This window comes from Sinocyclocheilus anshuiensis, unplaced genomic scaffold, assembly GCF_001515605.1.
Source record: "Sinocyclocheilus anshuiensis isolate Anshui unplaced genomic scaffold, SAMN03320099.WGS_v1.1 scaffold1804, whole genome shotgun sequence".
NCBI classification, from domain to species: domain Eukaryota; kingdom Metazoa; phylum Chordata; class Actinopteri; order Cypriniformes; family Cyprinidae; genus Sinocyclocheilus; species Sinocyclocheilus anshuiensis.
The window spans coordinates 176,905-191,926 of record NW_015555844.1 but is presented as its reverse complement, the minus strand read 5'-3'; the positions used below and the strand labels follow the sequence as shown (position 1 = coordinate 191,926).

Below are 15,022 nucleotides of genomic sequence, written 5' to 3'. Positions count from 1 at the left end.
TTGTTTACTTCACTGGTTTGCACTCTATCTGCCGTGTGCTGCTTTATATATATATATATATATTATTATTTTTTTATTATTTTAATGTTGTTAAATGATAATGTGCAATATTGCCTTGACAATTTAGTGAAAACATATTTTTTAATCAATTTTTCTATGTAAAGAATTTTTTTGTATTGTTTTAGTTTTAGTCAAAGTTAACTATAAAAACCCAGCAAAGGAGCAATGGTTTTTTTTCCCAGATGTGTACCGTATGTGTGTTTAAGGTAGCTGATTTTAAACATTCAGCAAGTCAGCAAGATTTTCTTTAAACTGTTGCTTCACCATAACCAGAAAGAGTAAGTGGATCATAAATATTGTGACCATAAAGATGCTGACGCCTGCAATAGCGCCCTCTGTGGCAATGCTGAGAATGCAGTATTGAATGTGACAACGTCATGCACAATCAAGTTTGCATTGGTAATCTTTTGCTTTCACATGCTTGCCTTTATTCAGCATTAAACAGAGTGTCAATTACCATGAAAAAAAACACCTTTTGTCACTTTTTCAATTAAATGGTACAGTTAATGAATGCCATAGTGTCGGAATTGGCTCTTGGAAACTCACATTGGTGCACCTATAGTCCGAAATGTCTCATCCTCTTTATTTTCTGTCTTATTGAGTGTCAGAGAAAGTTTCTCCCAGGTGGTTGACTGTCCTACTTTTCGGCTGTCTTGAGTTTGGATGTGTACGTGTAAGTGCGAGAACGAATCTATAATTAATTTTCAGAAGGACGAGATGTCGTTTGGCAGGGAGAGACGGGTCTGAGCCGCTGTAATGTCATTTCATAACTCACACAATTGATCTGTACTTTAACACCCAGCAAAACAAACAGACTGGATTAGATCAAGGGGCAAAAAGAAAGAGAGGGATGGCTTCTGCCACTGGCTAGGTGGAGGAGAGGAGAAGTGAATTAGGAGAAGGCTAAATAAAGCTTGTCACAGGATGATCCATCACATCATATGCTATGGCTTTTCAGTTCTGGGTTACACCTAAGAAGCGTGAGGATCCAGGATCGGGCAGTTGAGGGAAGCTTTAACATGTTTTGCAGCTCTTGAAATAATTGAATAAAACCGTTAAAAAGATCTGCTTTACAATTGTCTGCTGGTGTATATGGCATTTGAGGGATAGTTTACCCAAAAATTACGATTCTGTCACTATTTGTCATCCCAACCCCATATGACTTTTTTATTCTGTGGAATAAATTATTTTTTAATAATTATTATTTTTTCCATACAATGAACATTAATGGGAACCAGGGCTGTCGACTCCAAAAAAAGCACCATTAAAAGCATCATAGAAATAGTCCACATGACTTCTGCACTATATTTCAAGCATTGTTGTTATCGTTGAATAAACTATTAAAAAACATTTACGTTGATTGAAATAAAATAAAAAAACATGATTTATTTCAATTAGTTGCCAAGGCAACATTTCTAATCAATATTATTAGTTAATATTATTAGTTGCCAAGGCAATATTTCTCATCTAATGTTGAAATTGGAAAAAAAATAAATAAATTAAAACGGAAATAAAATTATTTATATGAAAAAAACACACGAATAAAAACAGAAAAACTTAAACTACATGTAAATGTTTATTTTCATTTCATTACTCATATATGGCTTGATAGTGATAGTTGCTGTTCATTTTTAGTGAATGTATTCAATAGTGACAGAATTTTTGGGCAAACTATGCCTTAAAGCATTTTCAAGACTGTAATCAGTCTTTTTTTTTTAATATTCATTTCAACTAAACAACAGGAGCCAAGAATGCTGCACTGGTCTTCTTTCATAATCAACGGTGCTCTTTGGATATTTAGAGGTAAATATCAACTGAAAAGATGAATTACTCCAAGGCACTCGTAGTAGCAATAAAAAGCCGTTAATTGACTGGGCTAAATCATTAAAGTTATTAAAAAGGTAGATCCTCAAAACATTTGTACATCCTCTACTCTGCTTTAATGAATTTAGATTTTAGATTAGCAAGGTTCACCATGACAGAAGTTAAAAAAAGGTGGATGACACTCTCTGAGATATTTTAACACTTCTTACAATTTTTAATTCTTTAGCAGGTTGTAGTTCACTTCACATTAGGCATATATAGTGTGTTTGCAGGAAGGAAAGGAAAACTAGGCAAAGAAAGGAAACTAATGATATGTGTCCTTCAGTGATGGGGGACAAAGGTCTTGTTTAGATGCTATCAAAATTCTTTGGCATTAGCCTAGTGGTTAAAGATCAGGGCTGGAGAACAAGAGGTTGCAGGTTTGATCTCTCAAGGCACGTAACCCCAGGCTTGTTTTTTATATCCACAATTCTGACTTTTTCTCGCAATTCTAACTTTTTTTCTCAGAATTGCCTGATACAATCTTGCAGTTCTGACTTTTTTCCTCAGAATTGCCTGATACGATCTTGCAGTTCTAAGAACATATCAGTCTTTTTTTCTCCTCAGAACTGGACTTTATAACTCGCAATTCTGACTATTTCTCGCAATTGTGAGTTTATATCCCGCAATTCTGAGAAAAAAGTCAGAATTGTGAGTTTATATGACGCAATTTTGAGAAAAAAGTCATAATTGCGAGATGTAAACTCGCAATTGCGAGAAAAAAAGTCAGAATTGTGATATAAAAAGTCGCAATTACCTTTTTTATTTTTTATTCAGTGGCGGAAATTGGCTTCCGTAAAGAAGATATTTTGAAAAAAAAAAAAAGGCCTGTGTCTTTTGTTCATACAATAAAAGTCAATGGGATACAATGCTATTTGAATATTTTATTTAAATTTTCACTAACGAAAGAATGAAAGCAGTATTTTTTTCATTTATTTTCCCCATAGAGATTTAAAAAAAACTCTCCTCTAAGCTATGAACCAAACCAACCAGCTACGAGGTGAATCACCTCGTAGAACTACAATCCCATGAAACCCCATGAAATGAATAACATAATCGAATTAAAAACGTGGTAATATAAAGCTATTAATTTAAAGTTGTTGATTATATCTATAGAAACAATATATTTGAAACAATATATTTGGTGCTATTTGCTCACAATGGTGGTGGAATTTTCTGTATGGCATCATGGGTAATGTCGTTTTTCCACCACTAAGATTATTTTAAAAACAAGATAATGCGAATAATGCGAACAGATGGCATAAACAAAGGCATATACTATCGATTAACATATTTGGAGCTCACAGTGGGTCTGTTTTTAAAGGTTTGTCATTTAAAAAATCAATTTCCCGTATAGAGAAAATGAGTTGTTTTTACTTTTAGAACCCATCTGTTGAACTGGTTTATAATGACATGTTGTTGCGTAAATGTGTCCCTTTAACTAAAGTCACCAAACGCAGATATGGCACACTGTAGATGTTGATGTTAGTTGTACAAACTTTAACTGGCTCAGCAACTGTTTACATCATCCCAACATCCTAAATGACGTGTTTATGTCACCGTTTATCTGGTTTGGTGCCTCGAAATTAACATAGCGGTTTGAACTTTCAACTTAAAGGGGTCATATGATGCGATTTCAAGTTTTCCTAATGTACAGTATTTGAAAAATAATGTGTTTTTTGAACATTAAAGCATGTCAATATATTCTGTTACACCAAATACACAAAATAATGATCTTTAAAAAAACCATCATATGACCCCTTTAAGGTTGATTTGAGGTGTGTTTTGATATTTAGCACATTTGGGAAGCGATGAGCTGCTGTGTGTGGTGATGGTCAAGTTGAATTAATGGCAGATCCCATCTTGGGCCTCATTATCTCTTGATAGCAGTCTTACCTGTCGCAGAAGAGGACAGTTGCAATCACTCACCCGTCCACAGCCTACAGCTGCCTGCCACACACACACAAACAAACAAACCAACAAACATACACATACTCTGAAGTACCCAGATACACTTGCTGTTTAAACGATATGTATTAAGCACAAAGAAATTAATGTTGTGTTGAGGTCAATTGGAATGAAACTTGCTCTTTTAGCAAAAGGATTGTTCATTTCCTGATATTCCCAGATTTTGACTCCATCATGGTTTCCCTTTTCTTCTATGTTACACCATGATATATTTAACTTGTTTTCCCACAGTGCTTACCTGGATCTGTCACCGACCGACAATGAAGCTTTCAAGCATCTATTATCCCTCTAAAATTAATCGTGGAAACGTGGGGCTTGCCTCATTTGAATATGCCTGTACAATATGGTACATTTACTACTCGTCTGTATTCATATGCAAATCAGGCTCTTTCACACTCGATCCACTCAGAGCAAACAGTTTTGCCCCTGGTGTTTTGATTTATTTCACAAACTATTCTTTATTAACAATAGCGTTTAGTGTAGTGTTATGGTCATTTATCTTAATGTCTTTTAATGGTTGCCCGCACACAACTTTCTCTTTTTGTTTGCCTTTAATTTTTTTTCTTTAAATGGAGAGGTAGAAACTTTTTTAATTTTTTTAAGCACAAACTTGGTTTTATTTATCTTGTGCTCTTTTCAAGCTGTAACAGAGCTGACTTGATTTTTCATAAAGCATCAGCAAGATTGCACACTTTGGTACTAATTAGGGATGCACCAATATTGGAATTCAGGCTGATTATTATTTGCATGTTATACATGATAACAGATAAATAAGCAATGTTATCAGTCAGTGATGTTAACTGATTATTTTCGGCTGAACGCACACAGCTTTCCTGTCCTTACTCTGACATGATATTTAAGGGACGGCGCTATTAATGAGAAAATGTTCTTATGGGGTTAAATCTAAAAAAGTCGTTCTTTAGAACTTTCTATTGATAAAACAATCCTAAAAAAGTATCAAAGTTTCCACAAAAATATTAAGGCGGCACAACAGCATTGTTCTAACATTGATGATAAGTTTTTTTTTTTTTGATCAAATCAACATATTATATAGAATATATTTTTGAAATATATTAAAATAGTATAATATTAGTAATAATATTTCACCATATTACTGTTTTACTTTATGGTCAAATATATGCAAAGCCTATATAAAGCCATTAATATCCCTGGCAACCACAGCTGCCAAAATTATTTTGTAAAAACTACAGAATTTTTTTAAAGTGTATATATATATATTTGACTAATAAGTGATATGGTTACATTATTTCCTGTAATGTCTCTCCCAGTCTGTCCCATAGTGGTGTAAAGGTTAAAAACTGCAGGGGTAATTAAGACATTAGTATATATTTACTGTAGCTATATTACACTGTGAAGTGATTAGTTGGGTATTCAGACATTAAATTCATTATACCATGTAGTTTGAACCATTTATGTGTTTAGTGTTTTTCTGGCTTTGGATTTGTGGGATTGAGTGAGTGAGAGCTAGATTACACAGACCCTGGGAGTTGGATTGATATAGTTGTACTGTAATTGAGAGGATTGTTCATTGAATGCTCATGACGTTGGCAGAGGTTGAATAGTGCTGATGCCAGGTGTTTATAGAGCAGAGATGGCCACTCTGGGCCAGACGAACACTATTCTCTGATGTTCACAAGAAACAGATTACAGCAGCGTGATCTAAAACAGACTCTTGACTTAATCGACCTGTGTTTCAGCATTTGATTGTTTGTCTTTTTGTTCGAGAAGCGCTTTTTTTGCACAAGTCATCTGAATCCTCACATTTAATTTATTGTTATGTGAACTGTAATTATATTACATATCATAATGAATTCTCTGCTCCAAATCTAAATTGAAAAAGTATTCATGTATGTGTGTGTTTATGGGGTAATTTGTTTAATGTGCTGTCCAATTTTCATTAGCATTTCATTAGTTGCTTTCATGTAATTCTGCCCCAGCTCCACATGGCTTAATGAATCGATCTGCATTTTGGCCACATTCAGCCATTAATGTTGCAATGACTCTTTTTACCACCAATGTGTGTTATTGGATCGTCTCTCTGTGGGATTTACCTAGTCGTGCACAGATGATGTCCCTGTCAATACTCACATTTTGCTTGCTGGACTAAACGTTGTGGGATGTCAGCTTATAAAAGTATTTCTTTAAAAAATGTGTTTCAGAAAAAGTGTTTAGGCTATTTTTCAGCAAACAATAATGGGAAACAATGGATCCACGCACCATGAAAAAGGCTGGTGATTGCACAGATTAATTCTTTCACTACTAATAAATGTTTAAATGCTTGGTGGGAGAAAAGAAAAAAAACTTGATTTTAGGATTACAGAGCAGTGTTGGGGTACTACTAGCTAAAAGCAGAAAATCTGATAAGTTCACTACTTTTTTCAATGCTATAATAAATCTCAACTGCATTCAAAACATTGTAGCTTTTCTAGTAACAAGCTACTTTTATTTAATGAGTAGTGGTGTACTAATGCTATAGTGGTACTGTATTAAGCACATTTTGGTAACGATAAGGTTAATGTCACACAGCGACGGTTAATGTCACATTGTACTGCGTTGTCAGTGGCATTTACTTCTCATTAATATGTTTTTGACTCTGGTATAAAAATGTTAGTTTTTTCTAGTTTTTAGTTCTGATTATAGGTTATATTTAATAGCTATTTAAAAATATGTTAACTCTTTATTTTACAGTGTCCTTGTTACACGTTACATGTATTTGCTATTATAATAACAATAAATTATGCACAATTACATGCAAGTAACCCTAAGCCAAACCCAAATCCTAACCTTAACATATAGTGCGTGTAGTTAATTAATATTACTTAAATATATAATCACACTATAACAAGGACACCTTAAAATAAAGTGTAATCAAAAATATTTTCCCTTACAGCTTTAATACAGTTACATATAGCTACTTATTCTTGTAGCTTGGAATTAGGTAGGTAGGTAGGTAGATAGATACATGGGTAGACAAGAGAGACAGACAGAGACATATTGTTCAAAATTTTGGTTGGTAATTTAATTTTTTTTTAAATTAATAATTCATATTTTTTATTTAATTTATTCTTCTGGTGCAAAGCTGAATTTTCTGGAGTCATTACTCTTCAGTCTCAGGTCTTCAGTGTCACATGGTCTTTCAGAAAACATTCTAATATTTGATTTGGTGTTCAAGAAACCAAATGAACCGTATTATCAGTGTTGAAAACAATGTCATTGTGCTGCTTAAATTTTTAATGGGAATTTTGAAACTTTTTTTATTAGAATTATTTTATAAATAGAATGTTCAAAAGAACAAAATTGCAAAAAGTCTTTACTGTAATTTTTAATAATTTAATGTATCCTTTGCTGAATAAAAGTATCAATTTATTTAAAAAAAAAAATCTTGCTGACCCCAATATTTTGAATGGTAGCTTGTATACTACATCCCCCCCTTATCCACCCTCTCTTCTCTCTCTCTTTCTCTCTCTGTCTGTCTCTCTCTCACACTGCAGTGGAGGCAGCCGCCTGTGAAATTGGGTTCTAAATTACACCATGGAGAAGCTTAGCCATCACTCTAATGCTAAGTCTGTTTAAAAACGACCCAGAGAGATCCAGTACGAGTCGCTGTCACAGCATGGCTTTTGAGGGTGCTGGGCCAGTTGACCTCAGCCTATGTGAACAGAAGTGCCTATGTGACCTTTTACAGCAACAGAATTTTCAATACATCATCATGGGAGGAAGCCTTTATTAAATATCGAAATATTATATGTTTTTTTTTTAACCAATAGGTCAGAACTAAATTTCTAAAGGAAAGTGTTTTATGCACATCAGAGCTGTTATATTCCACACTAATATACACATTATGCAAGACACATGTACACTTTGGTGATAAAGAACATCTTGTTGTTCTTATTTGCTTTTAGACTTCCATGTAACTTTTGCACCAACTAGACAGCAGAAGACCACGTTGATGAAGAATGTTACCCCTCATTCTAGGTACATCCATCATGTCTGTCTTCTGTAATTGATTATGCCTTTGTTTTAGATTACTCTGAGTAAGCATGAAGCAGCCTTGTTTCACTCATGGCTGTCTGTGCTGCTGTCCAGATTGAGGCCAGCGAGATGCGGTCGAGCTGCAGTTGAGCGGTAATAGAATAAATAGAATAACGTGTCAACTACTCATGCAAAACCAGTGTCAGTGAGGGGTCAGTGCAGTGAAACGGGATTCTGGGTGGCCATGCATAGGTTTAAACAGGGTGCAGTCTGAAGGTCTCATAAATCCAGAGGTGTCGTGTTTGATATCGGTTTGGTTGTGTTTGTGGATGCATGTTTGAAAATGTATGCGAGCTAAATAAATAAATGCCAAATGTTAGTCTTGAAACATTTTTGAAAGATATTGCAAGCGGAGTTTGCTCATGCAGAAGCTCATGGGTGGTTGATAGGCTGTTCTAGGTAGTTGATTACTGTCCCAAGTCAAAAGAGCTTGCTTCTATCCTATTTTCATATTTAATTTTTAGCAAAAATATCACAAAAACAATTTGCAAATAAAATAGCAATTTTATCCCATCGAACATCATTCGTTATTGAAATGAGAACATGTGAAATTCATGTAATCCCAATGTCAGATTTTTACTTGAAAACTAAGGTTCATCAACACAAACTTTGAATGATGACACTATAAATAAATAAATAAATAAATAAGTAAATAAATGTATTTAATTACACATTGTAATTTAAAATAAATTTATTCTAAACATAAAAATCTGTGCATTTTTATTACTATATATTTTTTAGCATTTGTGTTTTTAAATGTAAATGCACATATTGTAAATCTCTCCTCAATAAACTGCATGATTTTATGACTTCTGGGGGGTATTCCAGGTATGACATACCCGGGTATGTTTAAGGTAAGTAAGCGGATAAACTCAGCTTTCGGTTCAAAAAACGGAGGTAACTTTCAGAGTATGTAAGTAGCCATAGTAACTTACTCTCTGAACATAACCTGCACTGGAGTAGGTTCTGTTTCAGGGTTAGCTTACTTCAGCGCTATCAGCGCATGCGTGACCTACTGACCTGAGTCCATGATAGTATGTCCTTTTAGCAGTGGAGACATTAGCAGAGAAGGAAGAGAGGAGTGACTGATACACATTAAGATCAGGTGGATTTTTTTTATTTGCGCCACACCCTTTCAGCTGCCCTGAGCTTAGAACGATGTTCGCGGAAAACATCAGACAGCCAAGGGGCAGAAGGGGGGGTACGGGCTGGCCTGGAAGACAAGGGGCATACAGTGTCTAAACAAGATTAATAGTGACTGAATGTGATTCGAAGGAGCTGTTAATACCCAGAGAAGGTAAAGGAATAAATTTCCAATCATTAGAGATAAGCAAACCAGTACCTCCACCTCTTCCAGGCAGACGGGGAGTGTGGAAAAATGAGAAATTATTGGAGAGTGCTGCTGGAGTAGCAGTGTCCTCTGGTTTGATCCACGTCTCTGTCGGGGCCATGAGTTTTAGTCTTGAATGACTAGAAATATATGTAATGAAATCTGCTTTGTTTACTGCAGACTAGGCATGGGCCGATTACCGGTTTCAAGGTATACCGCGATTTGAAAATTTCACGGTTTCAAAACCACGAATATTTTCCGTTATACCGTTCCTGCGGTATGCGCTGTTTTTCATGTCTCCTCAATGACGGAAAGTGTAGGAATCCCTCAGGTTGAGTGCAGTGTAGAGAGTAACACGACCCTCCTCCTGATGGTGCGAGCGAGCGGTCAGTCACGTGTGTGTTGGATGGCCGAACTTAAGGAGCTGCCCCTGGAACTTACACGATCGGCAACCGGACGTTTTTTGTCTTATTGCAACTCGTCTCTATTCTGGACTTGCACAAACTGCGTTGCAATGCAATCATTTTCCAAAATGTCATTTATGTGAAAATATGAAGTCTGTAAACGCCCGTTAACAGAGGCCAGAGACGCTGAAGACGGACGCACAGAGAAAAATACTGTAGCAGGCAGATCACTCACTGTTCATGATGCACAAACTATTGGAAGAAAATATTCAATAATATATCAATATTGATTTGGGTGTTTCTGAGGGGAACTGACTGTCTTCAGAAAAGTGTGCGTGGTATTTTCTTTTCATCTCGTCTCTGTATAGTTCATATTAAAGGTGGGGTAAACGATTTTTCAAAAACGCTTTAGAAAATTGATTCGAGTCTGTCTAGTACACTGGACGCAACAAAGCGACCGTTGAAAATCATTTGAAATTTGTGTCAATACGTCATAAATACAACGCAGCAGCAGTTTTCTGTCGGGGATTTGTCGTGTCGCACCACGCCGCATCCAGTGTAGACCATAGATATGTATATATATCTATATCATATACAGTGGGTACGGAAAGTTTAAATGATTTTAGCAAATGGCTGCAATATAACAAAGAGTGAAAAATTTAAGGGGGTCTGAATACTTTCCGTACCCACTGTATATATAGATATCTGGTGGTGAATGAGGAGATACCCCCTGACAATGTAAAGCACTTTGAGTGCCTAGAAAAGCGCTATATAAATGTAATGAATTAATTAATTAATTATGGTGTAGACAGCATCACTGATTATAATGAGTTCCAAAGTATTTTGTCGCACCTAGGGGCGAGACCCTTTTGGGGTAGGGGCGTGTTTGTTTTGGTGATTTCAAATGTCAACATTGGCTGCCAGAAATTGCTTACCCCACCTTTAAAGCAGTGTTTCAGCGCAGCGCTGCTTTGTTTACAGCGGTAACCAAGGAAATGATGTATCTGGTGTTCCAGAAGCGCCTCCTGCTGTCATAGAGTGAATTTTGTGTATGAAATTATATAACTAAATTATAACAAATGATATGTATATGAATTATATAATTAAAATTAAATAACTGCAATTACAGATTTAAGGTTAGATTACAGGTTAAATAAAGTTGTCAGTCTTTATTTTTCTTCTTTTTAGGAAACAAATCAAGGAAAAAATAAACAAATTCTACTGTTCCTAATATTCTGTGTGTTGCTCAAAAACAAAATATATTGTGTTCAGCGGAAAAAGTTTTTTTTACCCAGTCATTTAAAGCAGACTGACAATTCCAGAGACCAATAGAAAAAGAAAGTAGTGTATTAGCAGACTGCCTATAGTGTGTGATGCGTGGTTTGCGAGTGGTAGTAATAGTAAGGATATGGAAACACATAGGAACAGTTGGTCATAATAAACTGAAACAGAATTGAAGCAAGGTGTAGAAAAGAGGATGAATCAAAAGTGATACTTATGTCTCTTGCCGGTGTCCCTGCCCGGTGGAATCACACGGTAGAGTCGAATGTCTTTACACTCTTCGGTCTTCACACGACGAGGGCTTCACTCGAGGGCTGCCACGGTATACTAACCTTTTTTATACCCTATATATATATATATAGTATATAAAGTCCCACTGTAGTCAAACATTTTATCCCTTAAAACTCATCTTTGATCATCAAAATTACATATTTAAATGTTTTTTCTTGTGAAAATAATTTTCTCATGCCTTAAAATAGCTTGAATGTAACTCTACACCCTTACCTCATTTACTATATGCAGATCTATGAATATGCAAATTATCCCCGCTTCCACTCAGCCAGGGCCTCCTCATCCAAGAATAATGACTGATAAAACTGCTTTTACTAGCGGACAACTACAGTGGATACTGTAACAGTCATTAAAGTTACTTATTTGAAGATGTTGGGTCCTCAAAATGCCTTGAAGACTCGAATGCAGCCAAGTTTGTGATTCTTAATTCGCAGAATTAAGTGTGCCCGCGAGCATATGTGTGTGAAGTGCGGCCGCCAATGCGGGAGAGGTGGGTCTGATTCTGGGCTACTTTTACACTGTTGCCGTGGATTATTATTCAAGTTAGCGGTTCTAAATTCACATTAAACCACGGCTTCATTGGTTTTTTGCTCTATTTTATTTCAATGCGGGAGAGGTGGGTCTGATTCTGGGCTACTTTTACACTGTTGCCGCGGATTATTATTCAAGTTAGCGGTTCTAAATTCACATTAAACCACGGCTTCATTGGTTTTTTGCTGTATTTTATTTTTGGTTTTGTGCTGGTAATCCTATTGGAATATTTTGCATGCGATCTCTATGCGCGCCGCGTTTGTATAAATGGAGAGAGGGATATGTTAATGATAGGAATCTATCCCTTGACATGATTGGTTATTGAATTTTGTGATGTAGCAAACCGAGGGCTGTTTCAAACCGCGTTTCTGGGACTGCCATTGGGAAACTACAGTTTTAAGGAGAAAATACTCAGCAATGGTGTTGATTAATGGATTGGCACATGGTTTGTCTAAAAGCAAATTAAAAACACCACATAGACAAATAAGCAACATAAAAAACTTGATTTTCACTACGGGGGACTTTAATTATAAAGCACTAATATAAGTAATATATTATTCTAATATGGTTATTATATTTCTTTTATTGGCATATATAGTTATCTGTATAAATTATAAAACACTATTATGACAAGGTAATGTTTAATTTATTATATTATATATATTTATTTCATTTTATATTATCATCTCGCACAGCATGGATCAGCATTTTCTATAATTTATTTCTATAATAAAAATACATATCTGAAATTACTTATTATATTATTAGCATCAAACAAACAATATAATTCGTATTCTCAAAGATTAAAGATTAAATGAAAAAAAAAAGAAAAATGATTACACAATCACCAGTTAGGTGGCGATATGAACCAAGTATGCAAACGGCCTTTGAACAGAAGAAGAAAGAAGTAGTATGACGTGCTTTTTCTTAGCGTCTGTTTCCATACTGTTTCCAATAAAAAAAAAAACACCAACAAAAAAAACCTGTGACATTTACGGTAAAATACCGGCAGAAATGTACCATAAAAATATGGTAGCAACATTTTAGGTTTTACAGATTTAACTTACATTTACAGTAAAAAAAAAAAAAAAAAAATTCACATATCATTAATTGATATAATGTTAATATACCAACCATCTGCCTTGTACCACTGCTGACAGCAAAAATGACAATGCTCATCACAAGCAGCTTTTCCACAAGCTGAGAAGCTAAATACTAATATATAAAAGGTGCATAGTGTCATTCACACAAATACTAAACACCATCATCGTAACATCCATGATGCTAAATTAATGCATTAATTAAATAAACATTAATTTATCATTAGATGCAAGATAAAACCCTAATGTACAAATCTGATAAGAAAAAACGAAAAAAAGAAATCTATTTCAATGAAAAAACATCAAATGTGAAGTGTCATTATACAATGACTTGTTCTTTTTCACTTCCAAAAAATTTAATTTTAACAGAATTTTATTGTAAAATTACATTAAGTCACCTTTAAGGGGATATATTCACACGTTATAGAAACGAAAATGATGGTGTATAAAATTGATTTTAAGATAAAACATTTTCTTTAATAAAAATTACATTAAATGTAAGGTTAGATCTATTACAGTTATTCACTGTATATAGTACAGAAACTTACTGTTAACCAGTTAAGTTTTTACTGTAACAGTTTTATAGTCTTTTACTGTTAAAATCACAATAATGTTTTACAGTGTACCTAAATGCAATCTCTGGCCTTTTATATGTATCTTAAAAAATTTAAAACGTTTTCCCCCAGTTTTGTCATTTTTCTAGGGCTACTTCCTACTGTTTGAGTCAATGCTGGACTCTGTGCTGTACGCCAGGGATCGGTACCTCGCAGAAGATGGTTTGGGTAAGTCACGTGCATGTTTCAGCCTTTTAACCTTCTCATTCTGAGATTAGGGGTATCTGGGAGGTCCTTGGCCAGACCTACTAATAGTTTTTTTTACTGATGGAACACAGTGAGCCCATCTCTCATTGTGGGCTTTTATTTTCAAGGTCTATCAAACAGACTTCATTTATTTTAATAGGAGGATTTCATACAGACTGAATCTGTTCGAAACAATGAACGATGAGTCAACGTGTGTGTTTGTTTCCCCTGCAGGGACATTTTAAGGAGGTGTTATTATGAAAATGGTGTAGTGTTGAACATTGTTTTGCCTCCCCCTTTATCCTGACCATGACCATTGAAAATGTGGAGGCGTGTTAATGTGCCTTAAAGGGATAGTTCACCCAAAAATTAATTACTCACCCTCATGTTGATCCAAACCCGTAAGACCCCCGTTCATCTTCGGAAAAAACTATTTAAGATATTTTTAATGCATTCCGAGATCCATCTGACCCTCCCATAGACAGCAAGGATCCTTACACGATCAAGGCTCAGAATAGCAAGGAGATCATTAAAATAATGTGACATCAGTGGTTCAAATGTAATTTTACGAAGCTACGAGAATACTTTTTGTGCACAAAGAAAACAAAAATAACAACTTAATTCAACAATTCGTCTCCACCCTATAGTGCCATTTTGGAGAGTATCACATACGTAAACAACGTATGCAACGTATGTACGCGGATAAGTTGTTTACGTTCAGATCAAAGCGTAAACAACGTAAACAGCGTATCTGTATGGTGCTGCTGACACAGAACAGCATACATTGTTTACGTATGAGGGTAAGTAATTAATGACAGAATTTTTGGGTGAACTAATAAATCTATATATAAAATAAATAAATAAGTAAAAATAAAATAAAATTTTTAAAATAAAATAAATAAATTAAAAAACAAATATAGGAACAATATATTTTTCAAGATTCTATATATAATTAATATATATTCATGGATGGAATTAGTTTGTGAATCAGACCACACAGGTCTGGGATTTTACATATTATAGATTATTTTATGTAATTTATTTTATGTACGTATGTTTTACATTGGTTTCAAAAAGGTGGCATCAAAACAAATCTTTAATGTCCTGCATATGGTACATGTTTTATATTAACACATATATATACATATATATATATATATATATATATATATATATATATGTAAAATTGCAGCAAAACTTTTTTAATCAGGTGAAGAATTTTTTTATTTATATTAATCATCACACATATAATAAATACTATTTCTGTCCGTCTGTCTGTCTGTCTGTCTGTCTACAGTATCTAGACAGTATAGAAACAATTAAAGGTGCCATAGAATGGAA

At 34.6% G+C, this 15,022-nt stretch overlaps 1 protein-coding gene across 1 annotated transcript in view; it reads left to right on the top strand.

The window, feature by feature from the left end:
• The window catches only part of LOC107675594 (protein arginine N-methyltransferase 3-like), a 67,026-nt gene that overhangs the window by 11,833 nt on the left and 40,171 nt on the right, over nucleotides 1-15,022 (top strand). The window contains exon 9 of the mRNA XM_016470000.1: nucleotides 13,585-13,663. Within this exon, the coding sequence (XP_016325486.1) occupies nucleotides 13,585-13,663 (79 nt within the window). The remainder of the gene's footprint in view (nucleotides 1-13,584; nucleotides 13,664-15,022) is intronic.